Below are 26449 nucleotides of genomic sequence, written 5' to 3' on the forward strand. Positions count from 1 at the left end.
CCATACATCTGTTCCTACACTCTGTTTCCCCTCCCCCCTCATATCTAGTTTAAATCCACTGGAGCCTCTCTAGCACACCCACCTGCAAGAATATTTGTCCCCCTCCAGTTCAGATGTAAACCGTCCCGCAGGAACAGGTCTCACCTTCCCTGGAAAACTGCCCAATTATCTATAAATCTGAAGCCCTCCATCCTGCACCATGTCTTCAGCCATGTGTTGATCTGCACTATCTTACTATTTCTAAACCCACCTGCACGTGGCACTGGTAGCAATCCTGAGATTGCTATCCTGGAGGTCCTGTCCTTTAACTTGGCACCCAGCTCCGTAAACTCACCTTTCAGGACCTCCTTACTCTTCCTACCCACGTCATTGGTCCCTACATGGACTATGACATCCAGCTGCTCACACTCCCTCTTGAGAATATTGAGAACTCGATCCGAGGTATCGCAGACCCTGACACCTGGGAGACAACAGACCACCCAGGATTCTCGATCTCTTCCACAGAACCTCCTATCTGTCCCCCTAACTATTGAATCCCCTATCACTAATGCTCTCCTCTTTTCCCTCCTTCCCTTCTGAGCCGAGGGTCCAATCTCGGTGCCAGAGACGCAACCACTGCAACTCGTCCCTGGTAGGTCATCCCCACCAACAGTATCCAAATCAGTATACTTATTGTTGATGGGAACGGCCACAGGGGAGCTCTGCTCTTCCTGTCTATTCCCCTTCCCTCTCCTGACAGTCATCCCAACTACCTGTCTCCTGACTCCTAGGGGTGACTATCTCCCTGAAACTCCTGTCTATTTCTGCCTCTGCCTCCCGAATGATCCGAAGTTCATCCAGCTCCAACTCCAGTTCCCTAACACGGTTTGTCAGGAGCTGCAGCTGGATGCACCTTTTGCAGGTGTAGTCATCAGGAACAACAGCCCTGACTTCCCACATACTGCAAATGGACCACTCAACTGCCCTAACTGCTGCCTCCATTACCTACTCCTAATCTAATTAGATTAATTAAAGGAGCTTACCCAGCCTTACCTCACCAAGCTCGTACTCAGCCTCTGCTCACTATTTAAATTCTCCCGCTGCCTCTTGGGCTGACTTTCACGCGCTTGCACAGTCGTGCCCTGTTCAAACCTCGCGTGTGCCTGTTCTCGTCAAAGCCGATCCACTCTGCCTCAGTCCACTCCGATAATGGCCGCTACGACGATGGCCGCTGTATATGGCAGTCTTTCTTTTAAACCTTTGGCGCGCTATGTCACGCGCCTGCGCAGTCTAGCCTCTTTGCCCCAATCAGTTAAAAAAAAAACAGCTTCTTCTCTCTGAGCTTCTTTTACCTCTTCCCTCTCCGCCTCTTGCCGCGATTTAAAATCTGATGGGATTTTTTTACTACAAAGCTCCCAGCAGCAAGCAAGACATTGAGAAGCAGATGTGCAAGTACATTAGTGAGAGATGCAAAATGAAAAGGGTTATTGTAACAGGTTTAGATAGGGCAGAACTCATTAGGTGCACCCAGAAGAACCTCTTAAAACAATATGTATCTAGCCCAACAAGAAGAGGAGTCACAAAGCAAGAGAAAATCTGTATATGCTGGAAATCCAAGGCAAAACACAAAATGCTGCAGGAACTCAGCAAGTCAAGCACCATCTATGGAAGTAATAAACAGATAACATTTCAGGCCCCAACCCTTCATCAGGCAAAAAGAGATGAGGAATCATCTTTTAAAATAAGAAAAGATGGACTGCTCGTTTTTTTTCTGGTCCTGATGAAAGGTCTCAGTCCAGAATATTAACTGTTTATTCATTTCCATAGATGCTGCCTGACTTGTTGAGCTCCTGCAGCATTTTGTTTGTTTTGCCAAGAGGAGGAGCCATACTGGAGCTGGTAATGAGCCCAGCCCGGTGACTGATCTTTCAGTGGCAGAACAGTTCGCGTATAGTGATAAGATAAGAATAAAAGTGAATATTGTGGGACACTAATTAAACTGGAGCAGGGCAAATTGCCAGAGTATCAAGAGAGTCAATTGGGAATAGCTGTTTTGGGTGATTGAGGAACGTAGAGCTGTGGATATCATCTACATAGATTTTAGTGTAACCACTGAGCCAGGATTACAGGCAGCTTCTGTATCTTTTGAAGGCAGGCAGTCTGACAAGATAGTTTAAAGACTGTACAGAGAGGCAAGTCAGATTTTACATAAAATGCAGCTCCTGAGTTATCATCAGACTGAGTAAAGTGCAATACATTGTGTTAGGTAAAGTTACTGCACCAGTATCATAAAGCACATCAGTGCCTCAAGTTTACATGGAAATCTAAGACTAATCGTACACATACCACAAATTCAAGTTAATCAAAGTGCATTAAATAAAAGGCTAAAGCAGTGACTGACACAAGTAGCTACATTGTCCTGCTGTGTACAATGTCCTGCTTAAGTAACTCACCTCATACAGGTACACATGGTCACTAGACTAAATCAACCAAAAGGATCAGCTATACTGCCTCTTATGGACTAGACAATAGCCCAAGCACTTGTGGGGGCACACTTTTAAAGCCACTTGGGGAGGAAGATCCCACACTATTTCCCTCCTGCCAGAAACAACAGGCACAATTCTCTGCTATACCTGGCTACATTAGTAATACATTTGAGGAAGTCCCTCATGTGAGGCTCAACCAGAAGAATAAGATGCACTGGATCCACAGTGAGTGGATTTGGACAGAACTGGCTTGCCCATTGATGCACCATCAATAACTCACTCTGAGATGTAAGAAACGAGATATCGGCTTTTATTGACTGGAAGAATGAACAACACTACATCCTGGAGAATGAGGCCGGGCTCAGGCCTCAATCACCTTTATACAGGGGTCTGTGGGAGGAGCCACAGGAGCAGTCAGCAGGGGTCTGTGGGAGGAGCCACAGGAGCAGTCCAGACAGGTATATGTAGTTCACCACACCCATAGAAGACAAAAGTAGTGGTTGATCGGATTTATTCTGGCTGAAGGTCTGTGACTTGTGTTCTGTAGCCCTGCTGTTTGTGATATATGAAAATGTGGATGGGTGAGTTAGTACGTTTGCAGGTGTTGTGTAAAACATAGAAGACTGGCAATAGATACCGCAGGATTTACAGTAGATCAATTGCAGATGTCGATAGAGCTGAAACCAGCCAAATGTGAAGTGTTGCACAATGGAATCAAATGTAAAGAGAAAGAACACTGGTCGTGCAAGGCCTTGAGCATCGATGATGAGCAGAGGCATTTTAGTGTCCAAGTTCATCATGTTGACACATGGCAAAGAAGGAATGCAGCATGTTCACTGTTATCAGTCAAATAGAGGTCAAGAGTCTGAAAGTTATGTTGCAGCTTTATAGAACTCCAGTTAGACTGCATCTGGAATATTGCATTCAGTTCTGGTTTCTCCAGAATGTTGAGGCTTTAGAAAGTGTATAGAAGAGGTTTATTAGACTACTGCCTGGATTAGAGAGTAGACAGCCAGTATCTTTCTCCAGGGGTTAAAAATGTCTAATGCCAGAAGGCATATATTTAAGGTGAGTTAGGGTAAGTTCAAAGGAGATGTGCAGAGGAAGGTTTTTATGCAGTGGTGAGTACCTCGAATGCACTGCCTGGGCTGGTGGTGGAGGCAGGGCTTTCACACAACACATGAACGTGAGGGAAATGGACAGGTATGGACATTGTGTAGGCAGAGGTCATTAGTTGGGCATTTAGGCCAAAGGGTCTGTTTTTGTGCTACTCTATACTCTAAATATTTATTGTTTAACACTGTTATGTTTCCACATCCACATGCAAAAATGTTCACAGTGTTTAGGTCCAAAGACCTTCTCATAATCTTAAAATCTCTATTGTAAATGTCAGTAATTTCAATTCATCTCCATCCTTTCAGGTATTCCTTTCAAGATGAGGAGGACATGTTCATGGTGGTGGACCTCCTACTCGGTGGAGACCTTCGTTATCACCTACAACAGAATGTTCACTTTACGGAGGAAACGGTGAAACTTTATATCTGCGAGCTGGCTCTGGCACTGGATTACCTGCAGAACAGGCACATCATTCACAGGTTTGTGTTCAGTCAAAGGAGGGTGGAGTTAATTGTAAATGAACTGTTATCATTTGTACAGTGTGCTCACTTTTGCATATGATGATTATCAGTTTTGGTCATTATCATCTATACTAAACGATAGTTTTTTTTGTGTTTCTGATTGGTAGAAGTCTACAAGTTGTTACATAAATAACTTGATACTCAGATCAGTTCTTAACTTTAATTATTCCTTATCAGACTAAAAGCATTGGTCTAAAGCATTACATTCTATATGTTACAAATTAAATTTCTTCAGTCATTATCTGTTTTAATACAATGAAGCATTTCTTGTGATATTAAATGAAAAGACAATGTATTTTTAACAAGGTTGTCACCAAATCTACCTCTTCAAAAGTGTTTATTGTTGTGCAGTGCCTTGACACAATCAGGCTAAAGAAAGCCATCTGATCCTAGACAATACCATTAATGGTGAACACACGGGCAATGTTGTACTGTTTACAGGCATATGTCAAAAGTAATTTCTAAGTTCGGGTTTGAATAAGGTTCCCTCTGCATGGCGCATTCATAAAGGAGAGATGGGATCCAAGGAGACATTTCTTGGTGGATCCAGAATTGACTTGCCAACAGAAGGCAAAGTTGTGGTTGTAGATGGTTCATATTCTGCATGAGGTCAGTGATCAGTGGTGTTCCACAAGGATCTGTTCTGGGACCCCTCCTCTTTGTGATTTTTATAAATGACCTGGATGAGGAAGTAGAAGGGTGGGTTAGTAAGTTTGCTGATGACACCAAAGTTGGGGGTGTTGTGGATAGTCTGGAGGGTTGTCAGAGTTTACAATGGGACATTAATAGGATGCAGAACTGGGTTGAGAAATGTCGAATAGAGTTCAACCCAGATAAGTGTGAAGTGGTTCATTTTGGTAGGTCAAATCTGAAGTCAGAATATAATATTAATGGTAAGACACTTGGCAGTGTGGAGGTTCAGAAAGATCTTGGGGTTTGTGTCCATAGGACACTCAAAGCTGCTGACAATGTTGACAATGTTGTTAAGAAGGCATATGGTGTGTGGGCCTTCATTAACAATGGCACTGAGTTCAAGAGCAATGAGGTAATGTTACAGCTATGTAAGACCTAGATCAGACCCCACCTGGAGTACTGTGTTCAATTCTGGTCACCTCACTACAGGAAGGATATGAATGCTATAGAGTAGTGGTTACCAACCTTTTTAAGCCCAAGATCCCCTAACTTGGCCTTAATGAAAGGCAAAATCAACCTACTAAATCGTTTAGAGTGTGGCGACCCACTTTCTGCGCAAGCGAACCGGCTCACAAATAGCCAGTGCGCGGAGGGAGACGTTGGTAATGCACCGCTGACGTCATTTCTGCCCGGAGAGGGCGGGCATTAGGGATTAAATGCCAGCGCTGCGAAGTTTGAATAAACTAGTCTCGAAACGGCTTACCGACTGCGTGTCGTCTCTAGCTCTGTGTGTAGTACATCGCTACAAGAGAAAAAAACAGCTCAGATTGTACTTCCAACTTGTGGCCCTTTATTTGGGCTGATTGTATTTGAATTACATAAAATGCTTTTATCAAACTTTCAAATTAATTTAACCAAGAAAACACAGTAACTAGCATATCAAACAGGCCATAGTGGCATCGAACTCATCCAATAACACCTTGAATAAGTGGTGCTGAAGCGCTTTTGCTCGAATCAAGTTAATCAGTTTAACCACCAGTGTCTTTACATGAGAAAAGGTCCATGACCTTCCCAGTCAAGGGTTGCTGATGAATCCGTCACGTACCCCGTGACCGGGTTAAAGAACCAGCAGAAATGGAAAACACTTTGGAATCTGGTATTAGTATGAACTAATAGTGTTTATTAGTAACTAAGCAATACAATAATATAAATGCAAATATATCAAACAGGTTAGCAATATATATACATAAGTGTGTGGAAATAGGAACAAAACTAGGTTCTTTCAAACATAGGGGTAAATGGATAGAGTGTTACAATGATGAAGAGAGTTTAGTTCAGTTTGAGGTAGTTAGTTGAGTAATATTGGAGAGAGAGAGAGAGAGAGAGAGAGAGAGAGAGAGAGAGAGAGAGAGAGAGAGAGAGAGAGAGAGAGAGAGAGAGGAGAGAGAGAGAGAGAGAGAGAGAGAGAGAGAGAGAGAGAGAGAGAGAGAGAGAGAGAGAGAGAGAGAGAGAGAGAGAGAGAGAGAGAGAGAGAGAGAGAGAGAGAGAGAGAGAGAGAGAGAGAGAGAGAGAGAGAGAGAGAGAGAGAGATAGGTAGAGGTGATGCCTCCGATCTGCCCGTTGTCTTCCGAAGTCCTGTCGTGGTCACCGACTATGACCGTGATAAGTACGACCATTCTTCAGTGGTGGAATTATCACCCAGGCAAGGATGGACACACAAATAATTCCCCACCAGTTGCACCTTTTTCACACTGTGAGCCACTGATCAATTTCCCCCAATCAATCCTCCAAAACCCCCACCTTCTTGTGAGTGCAACAAAGCTCGTTCAGTGTCCGAACTGTGTGTCTTGTGGTGTGTCTGTCTGTGTAACAGCAGACCTGGTTTTTATCTCCGCATGTTGGACACCAGCTGTCCATCAACCTGCTCTGCCCTGCTCTCTCTGCAAGAACTTTAACAAGTAGGCAAGTGACCTCGGGGAAAAGGTAAACAAGCTGGCAGAGAAACCATAACATCAATCTTTCGAGCAGTTTCTGTCTGTCACTCTCTCTCATTGCGCCGGACACCTCCCTCGCTCTCTCTTAATAGCAGCACAGTTCATAGGGTCTATTCTGGACCCCGTTTCAAACTAGGTTTTCCCATGACAAATCACACAGTGATAATCCAGGAAGTCGGGAAAATCAGGGTCATTACAGCACAATGCTATAAAAACCAACGTGCACACTGTGCATTGCTGGGGCCCCATCAGTAGTAATTGCCACCAGTTTATGAATGGGGATGTCATTTTCATGGACATTTTCTTTTAAACTCATTGTAAATATCCTCACCTCTTGTTCTCTCCTTTAGTGCAAAAGAGTGAGGAAGTCCTCCTTTGTTGTAAAATCCTGGAAAGCCATTCTGACAAATACAACAAGCTGAGCTGTTTGTATTACATCCAGGGATTCATCAAACTGACGTGAAAAATATTCACAGAGTGATAAGTCCTTTAATACTTTTCCATCCACGTCCTTTGAGCAGCATGTTTGCTGGGCCTTCAACCCTGATTTCAGCTCCTCAACTTTCCTGGTATTGGTAACGTTACTGAGACACTAGTAGAAGTTTCAGGGGTACGCAACCTAATGACACAACTGTTTTTGTTTCCCACTTCTTGTACATTTGGGGAATGTTGGAATTTAAAGGGGAAGAAGAGTTATAATGTGAGCATTATAAAGATAATACCAATTAGGATCATGGTAATATAGCAATACTCCCGCTACGGAAACTGTTTGTAAAGAGAGATTGTTTGCAGGGTTGCGGGATTTTCCTTCTGGTCTTTTCTGCACAGTGTGCATTAGTGAAAACTTCTGTATGCGAATATCATTTTTCCGTCCTAGATAAAGTTGTTCCTTTTGGGCATGAAGTTCTCAAGTGGTCCTTTTTCAAAGTAGAGGTTACTGCATATTTGCATCAAAAGGTTTATCAGGCATAATGTATTTGTGTATTTATTTTTCTTTTTTTCTCAGGATCTACTGGGAAAGTCTCAAAGATTGACCAGTCGATCGCAATCGACTGGTTGGCGACCACTACTATAGAGAGAGTGCAGAGGAGATTTACTAGGATGTTGCCTGGATTGGAGAGCATGCCTTATGAGAATAGGTTGAGTGAACTTGGCCTTTTCTCCTTGAGCGAAGGAGGATAAGAGATGATCTGATAGAGGTGTATAAGATGATGGGGGGCATTGATCGTGTGTATAGCCAGAGGCTTTCTCCCCAGGGCTGAAATGGCTAACATGAGGGGGCATAGTTTTAAGGTGCTTGGAGTTAGGTACAAGGGAGATGTCAGAGGTAAGTTTTCCACACTGACTCTCAGTGTAATGTGGTGGGTGCGTGGAATGCACTACCAGCAACAGTGGTGGAAGTGGATACAATAGGGTCTTTTAAGAGTCTCTTAGACAGGTACATGAAGCTTCGAAAAATAGAGGGTCATAACACCGGTCAGGTAATTCCAGACAGTTTTGAGAGTAAGTTTACACGGTCAGAACAACATTGTGGGCTGTAGATTTCTTTGTTCTATGAAGTTGCACCATGCAGTTGATAGCCTATTTAATGTCATTCAATGTCATGTCATTTTAAATATTAATTTTAATTTTAAATCGCAGCAAGAGGCGGAGAGGGAAGAGGTAAAAGAAGCTCATTGTTGCATTGATCGTGTGGATAGTCAGAGGCTTTTTCCCAGGTCTAAAATGGCTATCATGAGAGGGCACACTTTTAAGGTGCTTGGAAGTAGGTACAGAGGAGATGTCAAGCGTAAGTTATTTATGCTGAGAGTGGTGAGTGCGTGGAGTGGGCTGCCAGCGACAGTAGTGGAGGTGGAAACGATAGAGTCTTTTAAGAGACTCCTGGATAGGTACGTGAAGCTCAGAAAAATAGAGGGCTATGGATAGCCCTAGGTAGTTTCGAAGGTAAGGACATGTTCAGCACAACTTTGTGGGCTGAAGGGCCTGTATTGTGCTGTAGGTTTTCTGTTTCCATGTTTTTAACAGCTCAGCCACATAGAATATTTTTTAAAGACAGAAAGGTTGGGGGGACGTCACGTGATGACGTAGGATCGAGACGCTGGAACCCAGCTCTCCCGTAAAAAATCAGTAAATTAATGTTTAAGTGAAGAGAAGTTAGTTAATACTTTCTAAAAGTTACTTATAAACTACTCCGGATTGTTTCAAGTTATGCCTCACAAACAGAAGATGAAGAAAACTACTACCGTGAAGACAACGCAAGTTGGAACAGAATCAAGGCCCACCTCTGCCAAAGAACCACGGGCTCAGGTACATTTTACCACCAGCGATACAGAACAGGAAACTGCTGCAACATCGACCATTTCTAAAGAAAAAGACCAACGAGAACTGCGCAAACGTAAAGGAAGGAGCATGCGCAAACGAGAGCAACCTGAACTACAAATCTCAGTTACGATTGAAACCGAAAGTGAAAGTGAATCTGAGGTAGATTCAGATTCTCTGGAAAAATCAGACGAAGATGGAGGTAAAAGTTCTTCTGGAAATATAGCAAAGACTTTGATGCAAATGATGCGTAAATTAGACGTATTAAAAGTAATCAAAAAAAATGATAAATATGGAGATTATGTTTGAGAAAATGACAAAAAGACAGGAAAAAATAGAAAAGAGAATTATAGATTTGGAAACTACAACGGAAGACATGGTTGAAAGAATGAATAAAATGGAAGATGATATTACTGCCTGGACATCAGAAAGAAAACAAATGTTGGAAAAAATTGATAAGCTTGAAAATTTTAGTAGACAAAACAATATTAAAATTGTTGGACTTAAAGAAGATATAGAAGGAGAAGCTCCAATAAATTTTTTTCAAAAATGGATTCCTGAAAAATTGAAAATGGAAGGAGAAACTCTAATTGAAATTGAAAGGGCTCATAGAGCCTTAAGGTCAAGACCTCAAGCTGACCAAAATCCACGATCAATTTTGATAAAATGTTTAAGATACCAAGATAAAGAAAAGATCCTGAAGGCGGCTGCACAATGTGCCAAAAAGAGAAATGGGCCATTGATGATAGCAGGGAAGGCAGCTCTTTTCTATCCTGATATAAGTTATAACCTTTTGAAGAGAAAGAAGGAATTTAACCCAGCGAAAAAAGTTTTATGGGAAAAGGGTTATAAATTTATAATGCGTCACCCAGCAACACTGATAATTTTTTTGGAGGAGGGAAAAAGAAGATTTTTACTGATTATCGAGAAGCGGAGGAGTTCGCACAAAAACTTCCAACTACTCACTAATTACACATAGAGATTTCCAAGTGTAATGGATTAAAGATGAAGACAGAGACAGTGAATGGAAGTGATGGACATTTAAGGATGACAGGGGAGAAAAGCAAAATTTCAGAAATACTAATTGAGAATAGTATTTTTTTCTTCTTATATATATACCTTTTTATGTTGCGGGGGGCTGGGGAGCTTTGGATCGATTACTACGGGATTCACGTGTGTAATCATGGCGATAATAATAGCAAAAATCTTATCTAATAGACTATCTAAATACTTACCAAAATTAATACATATAGATCAAACAGGATTTATTAAAAATAGACAATCGGCAGATAATGTAACTCGGTTATTTAGTACAATTCATTTGGCTCAAAAGAGGGAGGAAATGAATGTGGCAGTTGCTTTAGATGCAGAAAAAGCATTTGATAGATTGGAATGGGATTTTTTATTTAAGGTATTGGAAAAATATGGATTATGGGTATCTTTTATAAAATGGATTAAAACCTTAAATATTAATCCCAAAGCTAAAGTAGTGACAAATGGTCAAATTTCAACACCATTTCAGTTATCAAGGTCAACTAGGCAAGGTTGTCCATTATCACCTGCTTTATTTGTGTTGGCGATAGAACCATTAGCTGAATTAATTAGAATGGACCCAGATATTAAGGGTTTCAGAGTTAATCAGGAAGAATACAAGATTAACTTATTTGCTGATGATGTTCTGCTTTATTTAACAAACCCATTGCACTCATTGCATAAATTATCCTATAGATTGGAAGAATATGGGAAAATATCAGGTTACAAAATAAATTGGGATAAAAGTGAAATTTTACCTCTTACTAAAGGAGATTATAGTCAATGTCGATTAATAACTCAATTTAGATGGCCAGCAAATGGTATAAAATATTTAGGTATAAGAGTTGATAATGATATAAAGAACTTATACAAATTAAATTACTTACCATTATTGAAAAAAATTCAAGAAGATCTTGATAAATGGATGATATTACCAATAACATTAGTAGGTAGAGTAAATACTGTAAAAATGAATATATTCCCTAGATTACAATACTTATTTCAATCACTACCAATACAATTACCCCAGAAGTTTTTTCAAGAGTTAAATAAATATGTGAGGAAGTTTCTTTGGAAAGGTAAGATGTCAAGAATATCGTTGGAAAAATTGACATGGAAATTTGATCTAGGAGGGTTACAACTTCCAAATTTTAAGAATTATTATAAAGCAAATCAACTTAGATTTATTGCATCTTTTTTTGAGAAAGATAGACCGGCATGGATTAGAATAGAACTAGATAAAATAGGAGAAAATACACCAGAAGATTTTATATATAAATGGGAATCTAAATGGATACGGGAAAAGAAAGAATCTCCTAAATTAAAACATTTGATTGACTTATGGAATAAGATAAATGTTGATGATGAGACAAAGAAATCTTTATTAGCAAAGAGATCTTTAATTCAAAATAGACTTATTCCTTTTACAATCGATAATCAACTTTTATATAATTGGTTTCAAAAAGGGATTAGATATATAGGAGATTGTTTTGAAGGAGGTATATTAATGTCATTTGATCAATTAAAGAATAAATATAAAGTATCAAACAACACTCTTTTTTGTTACTTCCAATTAAGGGCTTATTTAAGAGAAAAATTAGGTCAAACAATGTTATTGCCGAAATCTAATGAAATAGAAACTTTAATTCAAAAAGGAAAAACTAAAAAATTTATTTCTTGTATGTATAGCTTGATTCAAAAACAGGCAATTAAACAAGGAGTTCATAAGTCAAGACAAAAATGGGAAAGTGACTTGAATATTAATATTGAAGAAACAAATTGGTCAAGACTATGTCTTGATAGTATGACAAATACAATAAATGTCCGGTTAAGATTAGTGCAATATAATTTTTTACATCAATTATATATTACACCACAAAAAATAAATAAATTAAATCCAAATTTATCTGATCTGTGTTTCCGATGTAACCAAGAAATTGGTACTTTTTTACATTCTACTTGGTCTTGTTCTAAAATTCAACCTTTTTGGACAAATTTAATAGTTTTATTGGAACACAACTTCCACATAATCCAATATTATTTTTATTAGGCGATATTGAAGGGTTAAAATTGAAACCCAAATTGAATAAATATCAGAAAGAATTTATAAAGTTATTTTAAAAATTTATAAAAATTACAAAAAGGCTATTGCAGTTACTTGGAAATCGGATGCATACTTAAGTGTAGATCGTTGGAAGAATGAAATTTCCAGCTGTATTCCCCTTGAAAAAATTACTTATAATTTAAGAGATAAATATGAAACATTTTTGAAAATTTGGCACCCTTATTTACAAAAGACAGGATTAAATATATAGGTGCTCTGAAGATAAAATAATTGGTTATTTGGGGAAATAAATAAATATATATACTAAAGTTATTACGAACTCCGTGGAGCAGGTGGGGATCTTCTGATATCCAGGCACTCTTTCTTTCTTTCTTCCTTTCTTTTTTTATAGGGATGTTAGGGGGGAGGGGCTAAGGGGAGGGGGGAAGGGTTTTTTTTTCTTCTTTCTGTAATTATCTGAAAACTCAGTAAAAAAAGTTTTTTTTTTAAAAAGACAGAAAGGTTAGTGGGAGTACCTTGCAACAATTGCTACTTGCTGAGAGGTGATGGGAAGAGGGGTTTCTAGGTGCAGTGTTACTTTAAAGGTATGACACCTTCCACAGCCAAACTGCCGATCAACATGGCATAGAATTCAAGGGACAGTCATTACTTCTCATCCTTGGCTGGTAGTTGCCTTCTCCAGCAGGATGACAATGTGGAAAGACACACTCACCATGTTGTAACCTTACTCTACATCTTGCTGCCACTGCACTTGTTATAATGGCATCTGCAAATGAATCTGAAACAAATTGACTTTACTTCTCACATCCTTCATATACATGAGGAGTAAAAATCTTTACGTTATGCCTCTGTCTGAATGCTTCAACGTGCAATTTGTAGTAATTTATAATAAATAGTATGTACAACAGGATAGTCAATATAACATAGAAATACAGCTATGTCAGTATGAATTAATCAGTCCAATGGCCTGGTGGAAGAAGTTGTTCTGGAGCCTGTTGTTCCTGGCTTTTATGCTGCGGTACCATTTCCCAGATGGTAGCAGCTGGAATAGATTGTGGTTACGGTGACTCAGGTCCCCAGTGATCCTTTGGGCCCTTTTTACACACCTGTCTTTGTAAATGTCCTGTATCATGGGAAGTTCACATCTACAGATGCGCTAGGCTGTTTGCACCACTCTTTGCAGAGTCCTGCAATTGAGGGAAGTAGGGTTTCATACCATGCAGTGACACAGCCAGTCAGGATGCTCTCAATTGTGCCCCTGTAGAAAGTCCTTAAGATTTGGGGCTCATGCCAAACTTCTTCAACCATCTGAGGTGAAAACTCTGCTACAAGTCATGTTTACACAGCTATTTTCAAGGAAAATTCTGTTGACTTTGCTCCCGTGTTCTCCTAATACAGAACACCTGGTAGTTCCTCTTCAAGATTCAACATTGTTTAATGTCATTTCCAGTACACCGATGTAAAGGAGAATGAAATAATTGTTACTCTGGATCTGATGCAGCACAAGAAAAACACAATAAAATAAAGAACACAATAATAAAAACACAATAAATATAAATACATAAGATGGCTTATGTGCTGTACATAGATTGATGGTGTGTCCATAAAGTGATGCTAGGCACAGTGTGTCTACGTAACTCTGACAGGAATTGATAAAGAAATGGTGGAGGGGTGGGTTAGTGGGTGGAGGTGTTGATCAGTCTTACTGCTTGGGGAAAATAACTGTTCTTGAGTCTGGTGGTCCTGGCATGGATGCTACATAGCCTTCTCGCTGATGGGAGTGAAATAAACAGTCCATAAACAGTGTGGTTGGGATCCTTCATGATGTTACTGGCCCTTTTTCAGCCAATTTCTGTATATATGTCCTTGCTGGAACAAGTAAAAGGGTATGGTAAATGAATGTCAATTTCAATGGAGTGAAACTCCACTGCTTTTCAAAATATTGAACCAAAGAAATAAGCTGCAGGGCAGCTGGGAATTTAATTGGTTAGTGAGCTGATGCTTAATAGTTGGTGGGAGTACTTATAGACGATTTGTGGCTGAAGACCAGTAGGTGCTCCAGAAAAATGAGGCAAAGCCAAAAGCTAGCTGTTTTGGAGGCTGCCTGAGAGCAAGTGAAAGGCCAAGTGAATCCCAGGAAAACTCAGGAACAATAGCTTCACTGCTCTGAGTCTATCCTTCACCCCCTTCTATCAGGACACTGAAAGGCTGATTAGCAGGTTATAAAAGTAAGTAACCTTTGTAATTAATGATCTAAAAGCAATTAAGTTGTTGATGTGGCAAACTGAGCCTGTAATATACATGGGCACAAGAGTACAAAATCTGCTTATTTATTTACAGAGGCAGTGTGGAACAGGCACTTCTAGGTCAATGAGCCACACCGTTCAGCAACCTACCTATTCCACCTAGCCTAGTTGCAAGACAATTCACAATGACCTATTCACCTGCTACATCTTTGGACTGTGGGAGGAAAGAGAGCACCCACAGTGTCAAGGGAAGAATTTACAAACTTCTTACAGGCAGCTCTGGACTTGAACTCTGAACTCTGGCACCCTGAGCTGTAATAGTGTTGTGCTAACCGCTACACTACTGTGGTGTCCCAATTTGATTGAAACTAAATTTATGAACTCAGAATTTGAACAATTTTTACCCATTTTATGCAATAATCACACATGAAGCTTGTTTCACACACACTGAAATACCTGTATGCATTTCTTTTTGAGGCCATTGGGAAGTTGGCCCAGACTCTTCTGGTTGGACGTTGGCACAGATGATGATGCCATCACTTCCACAGTGCCATTCAACCATTCATCACCCTGAAGTGTGTTGGGGCAGCTTATACACTGCTGTATATTGTGTGGTGGGAGGTTTCATGAGAAGACTGAAACTCCATTCCCTGCATTTGTTTCTCCCCTACCCATTATTTTCTCACCTCCTCCTGCTCCATTCTGTTACCCCATTCTCCCCCATTGTTCCTCATTTCAATAGCAGGCTGTGTTTTACCACGTGTAATGAGAATTTAAAAAAGAGGATTTCAAAATGCAAGTGTACTCAAGTAATGTGAAACATTTGGTGATTTCCCCCAATGAAATATCAGCGCTATGTGCAAAACACAAGCAAAATATCAACAAAAAGATGTTAACCAGATTGTTAGCTTGCTTTGTATGTACTTCCCTGCTGTAATTAACCCAGTGATCTGGGATTGTCTTTATTCCATGCAGAATACTGAGTTTCAGAAAGTCACTCTGTTAAATTAACCCATGACAGAATGTAGAAACAACTTGTTCTTTGGTAATGAATATATTTATGTGTCATTTGCTGGTTTGCACCTGTCCATGGACCAAAATATTTACAACCTTTAGTGTAATATGAGATCTTGATACTTTGTTGTCAGATAATACCTTGTTCCACCCTCACCTCACGCCCCCACCTGGTTTACTTTTAACAGGGATCTCTTTCTCCAGGTTGCTACTCTCACCTTTTCGTTGATAATTATTGATGACTTCTGAACATACAGATTTGACATAAATTCTTCATATTTGAGACAAGATGCTTAATTGCAATTGCGTTCTTTTGCCTTCACAGTAGTGCACTTCTCTTACTTAGCACTGTGGTTACTGTATTAACATCACAGAGCACAGTCGCACAAGGAATAGTCGAAATGGAATGGAGCAGGATAACTAAAGAGCAGAATCACCAGCTATTTCAGGGACTATTGAGTAGGAGGCTGTATCTTCGCCATCTTTGATTAGATCTGCTCAACTTGGTGCTTTAATTATCTCACTGACCAAAAGAACTCAACCTCCATTTTAAAGTTTTCCTTGAGGAGGGAGTTTTAGTTTTCACTGCCCATTATGTGACAAGGAACTTTTAGCCCTCATCCTTCAACAGCTGAGTTCATAGGGTCATACAGCATGGAAACAGACCTTTTGTCCAACCGAGTCCACACCAACTATCAAACATTCAGCTGCACTAATCCAAAACTGTGGAGGGCCACAAGGAGAATGTGCAAACTCCACACAGACAACAACCTGTGCCAGGTTTGGACCCTGCCTCTGGGACAGTGAGACAGCCCTTGTGCCACTTCTGATTGTATATACATCATTCTAGACCACTTTCATCTTCCAGTGGCATTCCAAATTTTATTTGCATCATTCCAGATCACATCCATCTTCCATAAGAAGAACTAATTCCTCTCTCCATTCTATTGTCTCCTACTATCGGTACTGCTTCTTCTCCAAGACTAGTATTTGAGAGTCTGCTGTCAATATCACAAAAATTAAGTTTCACACACACGCACACACACTGGGATCACATACAGTTACTTCAATTTCAAAAAATAATTACCAACTATTCTATCCTCACACTGTCGTTAAGTGTTATTCCAACCTTAAAGGGTCTTTAAATAGTCATTTGCAAATAACAGCAGGAACATGTACTTATTTAATAATTTCTGTGTAATGAGATATGCCAAGAATTTATGGTATTAGTAAACAAACAAAATAACTCAGCAGGCCAGCAGTATCTATGGAAAAGAACAAACAGACAATGTTTTGGGCTGAGACACTTCATCAGGACCTGCTGAAGGGTCTCGGCTTGAGATGTTAACTGTACTCTTTTCCATAGATGCTACCTGGTCTGCTGAGTTCCTCCAGTATTTTGTGTGTGTTGCTTGGATTTCCAGCATCTGCAGAATTTCTCTTGTTTGTGTTGGGATTAGATGACAAGAGTGAGTCTGAAGGAGCATCTGAAAGGAGGAGATAGTGAAAGGCAGAAATTTTAGGGAGAGAATTCCAGAACCAGAACCCAAGAATTGTGAATCTAGGATGAGAAAGACATGGCAGGAAACCTCTGGGTCACCATACTTGTGAGCATCTGCAACAAAATCAGAGAGTTTACAAAGGAATCTCTTGATGTCCACCTGAGGGAGAGTCATTGCAAGGCTCATATTCTACAACCTTCTTTCAGTAGTCCAAGAGCTGCTTCCTGAATAGCATTGTAGCTGCAGGTACAGTGAACATAATCTTCACTATGTACCATCTCTAAAGGAAATGAAAGGGGCAGCCTCAACCACTAATTGAGGATATTTTTGTATTCAGGATCTGAAAAGTTCATTTTGGCTTATCTCAGAAGTTCATCTCCAGACTACATTGGCCATATGAAGACATTCAATCCAGATTTTAGCCCATGGGTCCACAACAGACTTAATCCCATTGCAGACTGGTGTTGGGCAAGACTGAAAATTTGTCTCAACTCATTCCTCAATATTTCTTGCCATAGTGTTGCTCTTCACCTCCTCCTTTTTCAGGAATGTGTGGCTTCCTCCATTTCTTGGGCATCTGCTCATTCCACACCACTCTACAAATAGAATAGAGATAGAGTTAATTTGGTCCTCACCTTTTGGCCTACTAGCCTTGACATGCAGTATATAACCTCTGGCCATGCCTTTTCTCATCGCCACTTTTCATTCAACCTTGATTTCCTGGTCTTCTTATTGCTTACCACTTCTTATTGCTTCCCTGTCAACCTGCAACTGCAGGAGGTGGAACATTTGTTCTTACACCCTTTCTTCACTACCATTCAGGGACTTAAACAGGCCTTCCAGACGAGGCAAAGGGCCTCCTCTAACGTTGTGACTTGCATTCAAAGCCGTTTCTGCATATTCAAGGCAAAGTGCACACTGGATGACTGGTTTGTACATACAACCCAGAATGGCCATCCCAAACTCCCAAGTGCATGCCATTTCTCCTTCCCATTCTCATGCTGACCTGTATATCCTTGTCCTTCTCCACTGTCAGGGTGAAGCCCAACACAAACTAGAAGAACGATGGCTGATATTGTACTTGGATAGTCTGCAGCCCAATGTATATTCTCCTCTCCCCCTCCCTCATATGTATCTTCACCTCCAGTAGGGAGGAACTAATCTTCAGAACTAAAGGGAAAGTATACAACCTAATGGCAACTCCACCTTGGAGTATAGGTCACCTAGACCTCAGTAAATGAATTGCAGACCACAAACAATGCTTACATTTCCTCACAATTGGAGTCCAAGTTCCAAGCCTAAATCAACTAATTCACTGAAGCTCTGTATAGCTGAACATGGGCCTTGCACTCGATGCCTGCAACACCAAGGTCCTGTACCAGACCTTCCCTGCTACATCACATAGCTGTCTGACAAGAAACCTCGGAAATCATGAACTTATCAAATTTCTCTGTGAAGATAGAAAGTAGTGATGAAATGCACTGGTTCTTTCAATGTGCGAGCTGTGGAATGGCTAACTGTGGAAAATGGTATTTGAGGATGAAGCAACACACACAAAATGCTGGAGGAACTCAGCAGACTAGGTAGTAATTATTGAAAAGAGTAAACCTTTGTCATTTTGGGCTGAGACCCTTCATCAAGACTGGAAAAAAAGATGAGAAGTCAGAATAAGAAGGTGGGGGAGGGAAGGGGAAAATACAAGGTGATAGGTGAAAACGGAAGGGGGGGAGGAGTGAAGTTACAAGCTGGGAAGTTGGTTGGTGAAAGAGATAAAGGGCTGGAGAAGGGGGAATTTGATAGGAGAGGACAGAAGGCCATGGAAGAAAGGGAAGGGGGAGGAGCAACAGAGGGAGGTGACAGGCAGGTAAGGCAATATGGTGAGAGAGGAAAATGATAGATAGATAGATAGATAGATACTTTATTCATCCCCATGGGGAAATTCAACTTTTTTTTTGAATGGTGGAGAGGGGGCCCTCAATGTGTGAAAGGACTTGAAAATAAGAAAGAGGGTTTGAAAACATACACAAATGGGTGAATGAGGTTGTTAAGTTAAAATATGAGTGTGGAGTTTGGATGAGCAAGGTAATGTAAGGTGAAAAGGAGGCCAAGCAGAGCAATGGAACGGTCAAATGCAAAGGCAAAGGATTTCATTTCACTCCATCTTCACACCATCAGTAGCAAAGACACTGTACTTCAAACTATCGTTTACAATCATTGCAATGTCACACTCTAATGAACAAGCACTACCATCCCACACTGTACTTAACAGGCCACTCCAACTTCACACTGTCATTATTACTCCAAACATTGATCCTAAATTTCCAGCAGTATTGTAACCACCTTAAACTGAAGCTTTCCAGTTAAGTGGAATACATGCAAAACTTGAAACTTAAAGTCAAGGGGAAATTGAAATATTAGTTCTTAAGTAAAAGACCAAGCCACCAAATCCAGCTGTAGGGGTTTGGATGTTTGAGCACTAAGGGTGTAAATCTTCTTCAAATTTTTATAAAGTGCTCAGATGTACAAATTTTTAGCAGCAAACACGAGGAAATCTGCAGATGCTGGAAATTCAAGCAACACACACAAAATGCTGGTGGAACACAGCAGGTCAGGCAGCATCTATAGGAGAAACACTGTCGATGTTTCGGGCTGAGACCCTTCGTCAGGACTAACCGAAAGGAAAGATAGTAAGAGATTTGAAAGTAGTGGGGGGAGGGGGAAATGCAAAATGATAGGAGAAGACCAGAGGGGGTGGGATGAAGCTAAGAGCTGGAAAGGTGATTGGCAAAAGTGATACAGAGCTGGAGAAGGGAAAGGATCATGGGACGGGAGGCCTAGGGAGAAAGAAAGGGGGAGGGGGGAGCACCAGAGGGAGATGGAGAACAGGCAGAGTGATGGGCAGAGAGAGAAAAAAACAAACAACTAAATATGTCAGGGATGGGGTAAGAAGGGGAGGAGGGGCATTAATGGAAGTTAGAGAAGTCAATGTTTTTAATTTTAAATTTTTAAAAATTTTAATGTTTTAAAATTTTTAGCAGCATTGGTTTGACTATATTTTGAAAAAGTGGCAGAAATTTGCAGAGAGAATAGGTTGTGATGTCAGTCAATGTACAGTACTGATTTACTATCAGCCTGACCATGACACAACTAATGGCATGTGTTCGACACAACTAATGGCACGTGCTCAACACACACAGCTGATAATGTGGACAGAATCAGTGTGGTTGAGGACGGACAATGAGTCCATTATGGTGGCTGCTGTGGGCTCCTGGACAATAGTCCAGGGAATACGACTCTTGCTTACTTGACTTTAGGCTCACAGATGCTGAGCTCCATGCCATCACTGACTTGTTCAATGAGAGGATGGGCCCCACACAGCACGATAAGACCAAGGTACTGTATGACCCTGAACCTCCTCTCCACACTGCTCTCCAAAAGACAATAGAAAATGCTGTGCTGTTTTACTTTGTATGCTCTTAGGGTGAACACCTCAAAGAACTGAATATCCACAAACTCTCATAAGCTCTCTTTGTGTCAATTCCTTTAAGAATCTCCTTACATCTTTCTAAACTGCCAAGTAAGTTCCATTCCAGATGAAGGATCTCAATCCAAAATTCTGACTGTCCATTTTCCTCTACAGATGCTGCCTCACCCACTGACTTCCTCATGTAACATACTTTGCTAAAGGTCCACTTAATCTCTTCATTGGACAGTCCTTTTTTATCGTTTTCCAGGATGCAGATTTTTAAAAAATTAGACATATAGCATGCTAACTGGCCCTTCCAACCCGATGAGCATTTGACCCCAGTTACCCCCATGTGACCAATTTACCTCCTAACCGTCTTTGGACTGTGGGAGGAAACCAGATTACCTGGAGAAAACCCACGTGGTCATGGGGGCGGATGTACAAACTCCTTACAGGAAATGCACCCAGATCCTCCACTCTGTAATATCATCACACTAACCAATATGCTACTGTACCACCTGTGTTGCTGACAAAAGGACTGGCCTATCACTAAATGCCTTTGAGAGTAACGGACCTCTTCCTTAAAGTCCTGCCACAGTACTGTTGATTAGAAAGCTGCAAGGATCTGTCAAGGAATGAATCTAATGGATTTATCATCTACCAACTACCCACGCTACAAGAGCAATCATCCTTTTCTTAGGTCAAGGAACCAAAACAATAGTTATTACTCCAGTCTTAGTCTCAACTCAGACATATAATTGCAGTTGAAGTATTAGATTTCCTCTTTGGAATAAAATCCAACATATTATTTCTTTCCCTAGCTGGGGTACTAAGATAGAGATAAATAAATGGGCAAATAGATAGATACTTTGTTGACCCCAAAGGAAATTACAGTGTCACAGTAGCATTACAAATACACAAATATTAGAAAAGAAATATTGGAAGTTCAGTGATAAGTGTATAGAATGTCTAAATCTTTTTAAAATTAATACTTTTTACTCTCTCACATTTAAAAAGGCCTATCCTCATAAATTTGAATAATTTCACGTATAGAAAATGTTACGTATAGTTCATCTCTCTCCACTTCTTGTCATTTACTTCCTTTGCTACCTCTCAGTTTGCATTTTCAAATAGCTTTGCCTAATCAACAAAGGAGATGCAATAGAAATGACCCTGTCATTAATGTAGCCCAAGCAGACATCTTTCAGGCACCACTGCAGTTTCAGAACCTCCAAAATGTTCTTCTTTCCATTCTCTATTAATAAATCCTCGAATGAAGTAAATATATATACAAGTTATGATCAACAAGTTGAATGGCTCAGAGGCTCTGTTCTTGGCTGCTACTGTTTCTGTGTTTGTATTCTTAATTAGTGGAAAATGAGATTGCTGTTCACATTTCTTAAATGTTTCATTCAGGATTTGAACTTGAGGAAATAGTGACACCTGATCCCAACTTGTGTAATGTCTAGGGAAAGGCAGAAAAAGGACAAAGATCCAGGACAATTTGGACCAAAACAAAATGGTGGAAAATTTCTGCAACTCATTCAGATAGATAATTATTTACACACAGAATGATATAACACCAACACCGGCCACATCAATCAGCTACCCAGTTACTCCAATCCTACATTAATCCATTTTATTATTCTGTCCACATTCTGGTCAGATTCTCCCAGATTCTACCACTCACCAACACACTAGAGGCAATTTACAGCGACCAATTAGCCCGCACAACTGGGGACATGTGATGAAACTGGAGCACATGGAGGAAACCCACATGGTCACAGGGAAATCAGCAGCTGAGGTCAGGATTGCTGGCTTTGTGAGGCAGTAGCACTACAGGCAGTGCCACTGTGCTACCCATATTAATGCGGAAAACAATTCTGGGGAACTGCTCTAGTGCTGGTAATATTAACCTGTTTCTGTTACTATATGAGAACAACATTGCCCTCGACAGAACACATCTCAATTCATTTTGTGAATTGGCATCTACCTGTGTAGAGTTTGAAAATTTAAAATTCATTCTCTGAAACCAAACACCATCAGGTTCTATGTGGATGTCATACTGTGTTATGTTACATTCTGTTCTAAAGGGCATCTCAGGTGTCACAGTACCGACTGACAAGGCATGTAATTAGGTCATTAAAGCCCTGTAATAGGTTGTAGAGACAATTCAAACTAATAGATCAGGTTTACCACTGCCTGGCTGCTCTGCATTCGCATTAGTTTACAGTTTCAGCTAAAATAATTGAATTGTTTCCTGCTCCAAGTCTAAAATCACCGATGTGTTTCCTGTTGAAAATAATCTGGTGGTGATGTTCCATCCTGTGAGTGACAGAGTTACAACTTGTGCATTTGTTGTTTCCTTTCCACCAAGACATTCTGACATGTGTTTTCCTGGCTTCAAACTTGTCATATACTTTCTGTTGATTGGTGGTTCCTATTAGCAACTGGACAGTCTGTTATTTCCTATTACAGTCACAGTGACTCATTGAAAATTATTCCCCAAACTAACAGTGATTTAATAATAGATCTGTAGCTCTTTAACTTGTTGTCCCCTGTCCTTTAATTGCATTTTGTTTAAGGAAGTTCTCTTCAGCTTCCCTTTTAGTTTGAATCCAGTTTAATAAATCTGGTTGCATCAGTCAAAGCTATAATTGGTTCAGTGCTGCTGTTGTTCAATCCCCAATCTGAGTTAATTTCCTCAACCTCTTTTCAACTGAAATTCTGGATTCCCTTCTCCGCTTCTAAGTGGGTTGATGCTGGAGAGGTGGTGTGGGGACTGTATTGGTTTTATTTGTTGAACTTTGTGGGAGTTTATTCAGTGATGGTGTTCATGAAGTCACTGAAAGGGAAACAGCAGAATAACCCAGTACTGCCTTTATTTAGATCAGTTTTGATCAGTTCAGAGGATCAATGAGGAGAATCCCACATTTTTCCAAATTTCCAGTATTTTTTTCACTTCTTTGGAAGATGTCATGGCTGGGAAGTGTATATCTTCTGACGTGTGCTTGTGTGGCACATGGTGCCCAGTTCAGAGAATCTACATCAATTGTAGCTGAGGTATGTCAGGTTCCCAATCTTCTCTGCTATTCTGTTAGTAGAAGTCAGAGGCAAAACAACTGAATGCAGTGACCCTCAACTTAGAAGAAAAAATCAGTCATTTGGAATGTTGTAGTTTAGCCACTGAATGGAGCCCATTTCAACATGCCAACTTGGGCTAGAAAATGCTCAGTTTCACAGTGAGAAGTGGCAGGACGATCAAGTTCCACTGCAATGCTTTGCACTGTCAAACAGCACACTAGTGCAACACAAACAAAATGCTGGAGGAACTCAGCTGGCCAGGCAGTAACTACGGAAAAGAATAAATAGTCAACTTTTTGGGCCAAAACCCTTCAGCACCTATGTGTTCCAACATCTGCAGATTTTCTCATGTTTGTGACACTAATACTTATTTTCAATAAAGATATGGGATAAAGAAATGTCTTTAGGAAATATCAAAAAACAATGCTGTCATCACTCAGGCATGATCAAGAAGATGGAAATTCATCTTTCGGTAGTAATGCAGAACTGCATTACCTATATTTGTATTCCACTGGATATTGTTTTGTTGACTCAATGGAACTGAATGTCAGGCAGGACATGGAATGGACAAGTCAATGGCATTCCACCTGCATTGCATGACTTTCTACTTCAGTAGCATTGGAAAAGATAAAGAGAGAACAATCAATAGAAAAAGTAACCCGAGTATTCAGTAACCAAAATTGAAAAAGCAGCCACAGGATGTGATGGCAATGTGCAGAAGGACAGTAATGATCACTGATTGTTCAGACTAAGCATACTTTATCAAGAACACTTATACAGAGTGAATTTATATTCCCAGTAGGAAGTCTCAGCCATTTGAAATGCCCAAGGCAAAGTCAAAAGGAAAATTGTGTCCAATATATTCCCTTCATTCTGATATAACATTCTAGAAAAACTTCAGTGTATTTTCCCAAAAGTGTTCCCTTGCATATATGCATTCTTATGAATTTCCCACATGTGACCCTGAAGGGAAACCTTACTCACTGTGGCACAGAGGAGATAATTTTACTTGTTGGGACCATGGCAGATCCTAGTGCAAATATCCCCTTGGATCCCCTTTGGACATGGATAGGAAAGGTTAAGAGGGATATGGGCAAAACACAGGCAGATAGAACTATCTTCAGATGTGAATCTTAGTCAACATGGACAAGTTGTCTGAAGGACCCATTTCCATGCTGTATGACTCTGGCTCAATGCATCTCTTCCCCCAACCCCCGTTCCCTTATTCAGAGTACATACATGTCACCATATATAACCCTAAGATACTTTTTCTGTGGGCATACTTAGCAAATCTATAAAAGAGTTACTGTAAACCAGATCAATGGACAACTAACTGTGCAAATGCAGATATAAATAAATCACTAAGTAACAAGATTTAAAAATCCTTAAAGTGAGACCATCTATTGTGGGAACAGAAGTGGAATGAGTGTAGTTATCCCCTTTTGTTATGATTGAGGGGTAGTAACTGTTCTTGAACCTGGTGGTGTGGGTCCTGAGGTACCTGTACCTTCTACCTGGTGGCAGCAGTGAGAAAAGAACATGGTGGTGAGAATCTTTGATGATTGATGTTACTTTTCTATGACAACGTTTCAGTGGTTGGGAGGGTTTACCTGTGTTGTACTGGGCTGAATCCATTACTTTTTGTGGGATCTTTCACTTAAAGGCTTTGGTATTTGCATTCCAGGCTGCAATGCAGCCAGTCAGTACACTTTCCACCACATGTCTGTAGAGGCTTGACAAGGTTTTTGATGAAATACCAAATCTCTGCAGACTCCTGAGGAAGAAGAGGCACTGTCATGCTTTCTTTGCAATTATATTTATATGCTGAGTCCAGAACAGGTTGTCTGAGATAGTGAGACCCAGTAATTTAAAGTTACTGACCCTCTCCACCTCTGATCCTCTGATGATTACTGGATCATAGACTTCTGGTTTCCCTTTCCTGAAGTCTACAGTCAGTTCCTTGGAATAATTGACATTGAGTGAGAGGTTGTTATTACACTGCTTAGCCAAATTTTCAACCTCCCTCCTGTATGCTGATTCATCACCACCTTTGATACAGCCCACAGCAGTGGTGTCATCTGCAAACTTGTATATAGTGTTGGACCTGTATCTAGCCCCATAGTCATAGGTGTGAAGCAAGTAGAGTGTGGACTAAGTACACATCCTTGTGGTGCTCCTGTGCTAATGGAGATGTTTTTGCCAATTTGACCTGACTGAGGTCTACAAGTGAGGAAATCCAGCATCCAATTGCACAAGTGGGTATTGAGCCCATTATCTTGGAGCTTATTGAACAGTTTTGAGGGGATAATGGTATTAAATGCTGAGCTGTAATCAATAAAGGGCATGCTAATGCTGTCCAGATGTTCCAGGGTTGTGTGAAAAGCTAATGAGATAGCATCTGCTGCAGACCTGTTGCTTTGGTAGGCAAATTGGAGCGGATCCAAGTCGCCACTCAAACAGGAGTTGATATGCTTCATCACTGTGGATGTAAGTGCCACTGGGTGATAGTCATTGAGACAGGAAACCATGCTCTTCTTGGGCACTGGTATGATTGAAGCCTGCATGAAGCAGGCGGGTACCACACGCTGCTGGAGGGAGAAGTTGAAGATCCATGAACACACCAGCCAGTTGGTCAGCACAGGTCTTCAGTAGTTGGCCAGGTACTTCATTGAGACTGGATGCTTTCCTTGGATTCAATCTCTTGAGGGTAGCCGGCACGTCATCTTCAGATACTGAAACCTAAGGATCATCGTGAGACATGGTTCCTCCCTGTTCTGGTGGTCAAAGTTACGATGAGAGTCCTCGATGAGGATAGTTTGGACCCAATTGCTGGAGTATCTGATGTTAGGATTGAAACATGGAATAAAATTGGATTGAGTACTGAGCAAAAAACAAAACAGTAGATAATATCTCTGGTTGGGCTTATGATTGAGCACTAAGGCTCCTTTCAGATGCTTTTAAATACTCAATTCTTGGTACCCAATACACAATT

The 26449-nt window shown here is 40.5% G+C and overlaps 1 protein-coding gene across 1 annotated transcript in view; it reads left to right on the plus strand.

Annotated features, from left to right (window-relative positions):
• Positions 1-26449, plus strand: part of LOC140739621 (serine/threonine-protein kinase 32A-like) — a 583208-nt gene that overhangs the window by 178085 nt on the left and 378674 nt on the right. Inside the window, exon 4 of the mRNA XM_073068020.1 lies at positions 3887-4060. Coding sequence (XP_072924121.1) covers positions 3887-4060 — 174 coding nt within the window. The remainder of the gene's footprint in view (positions 1-3886; positions 4061-26449) is intronic.

Source organism: Hemitrygon akajei, chromosome 15, assembly GCF_048418815.1.
Source record: "Hemitrygon akajei chromosome 15, sHemAka1.3, whole genome shotgun sequence".
NCBI classification, from domain to species: Eukaryota; Metazoa; Chordata; class Chondrichthyes; order Myliobatiformes; family Dasyatidae; genus Hemitrygon; species Hemitrygon akajei.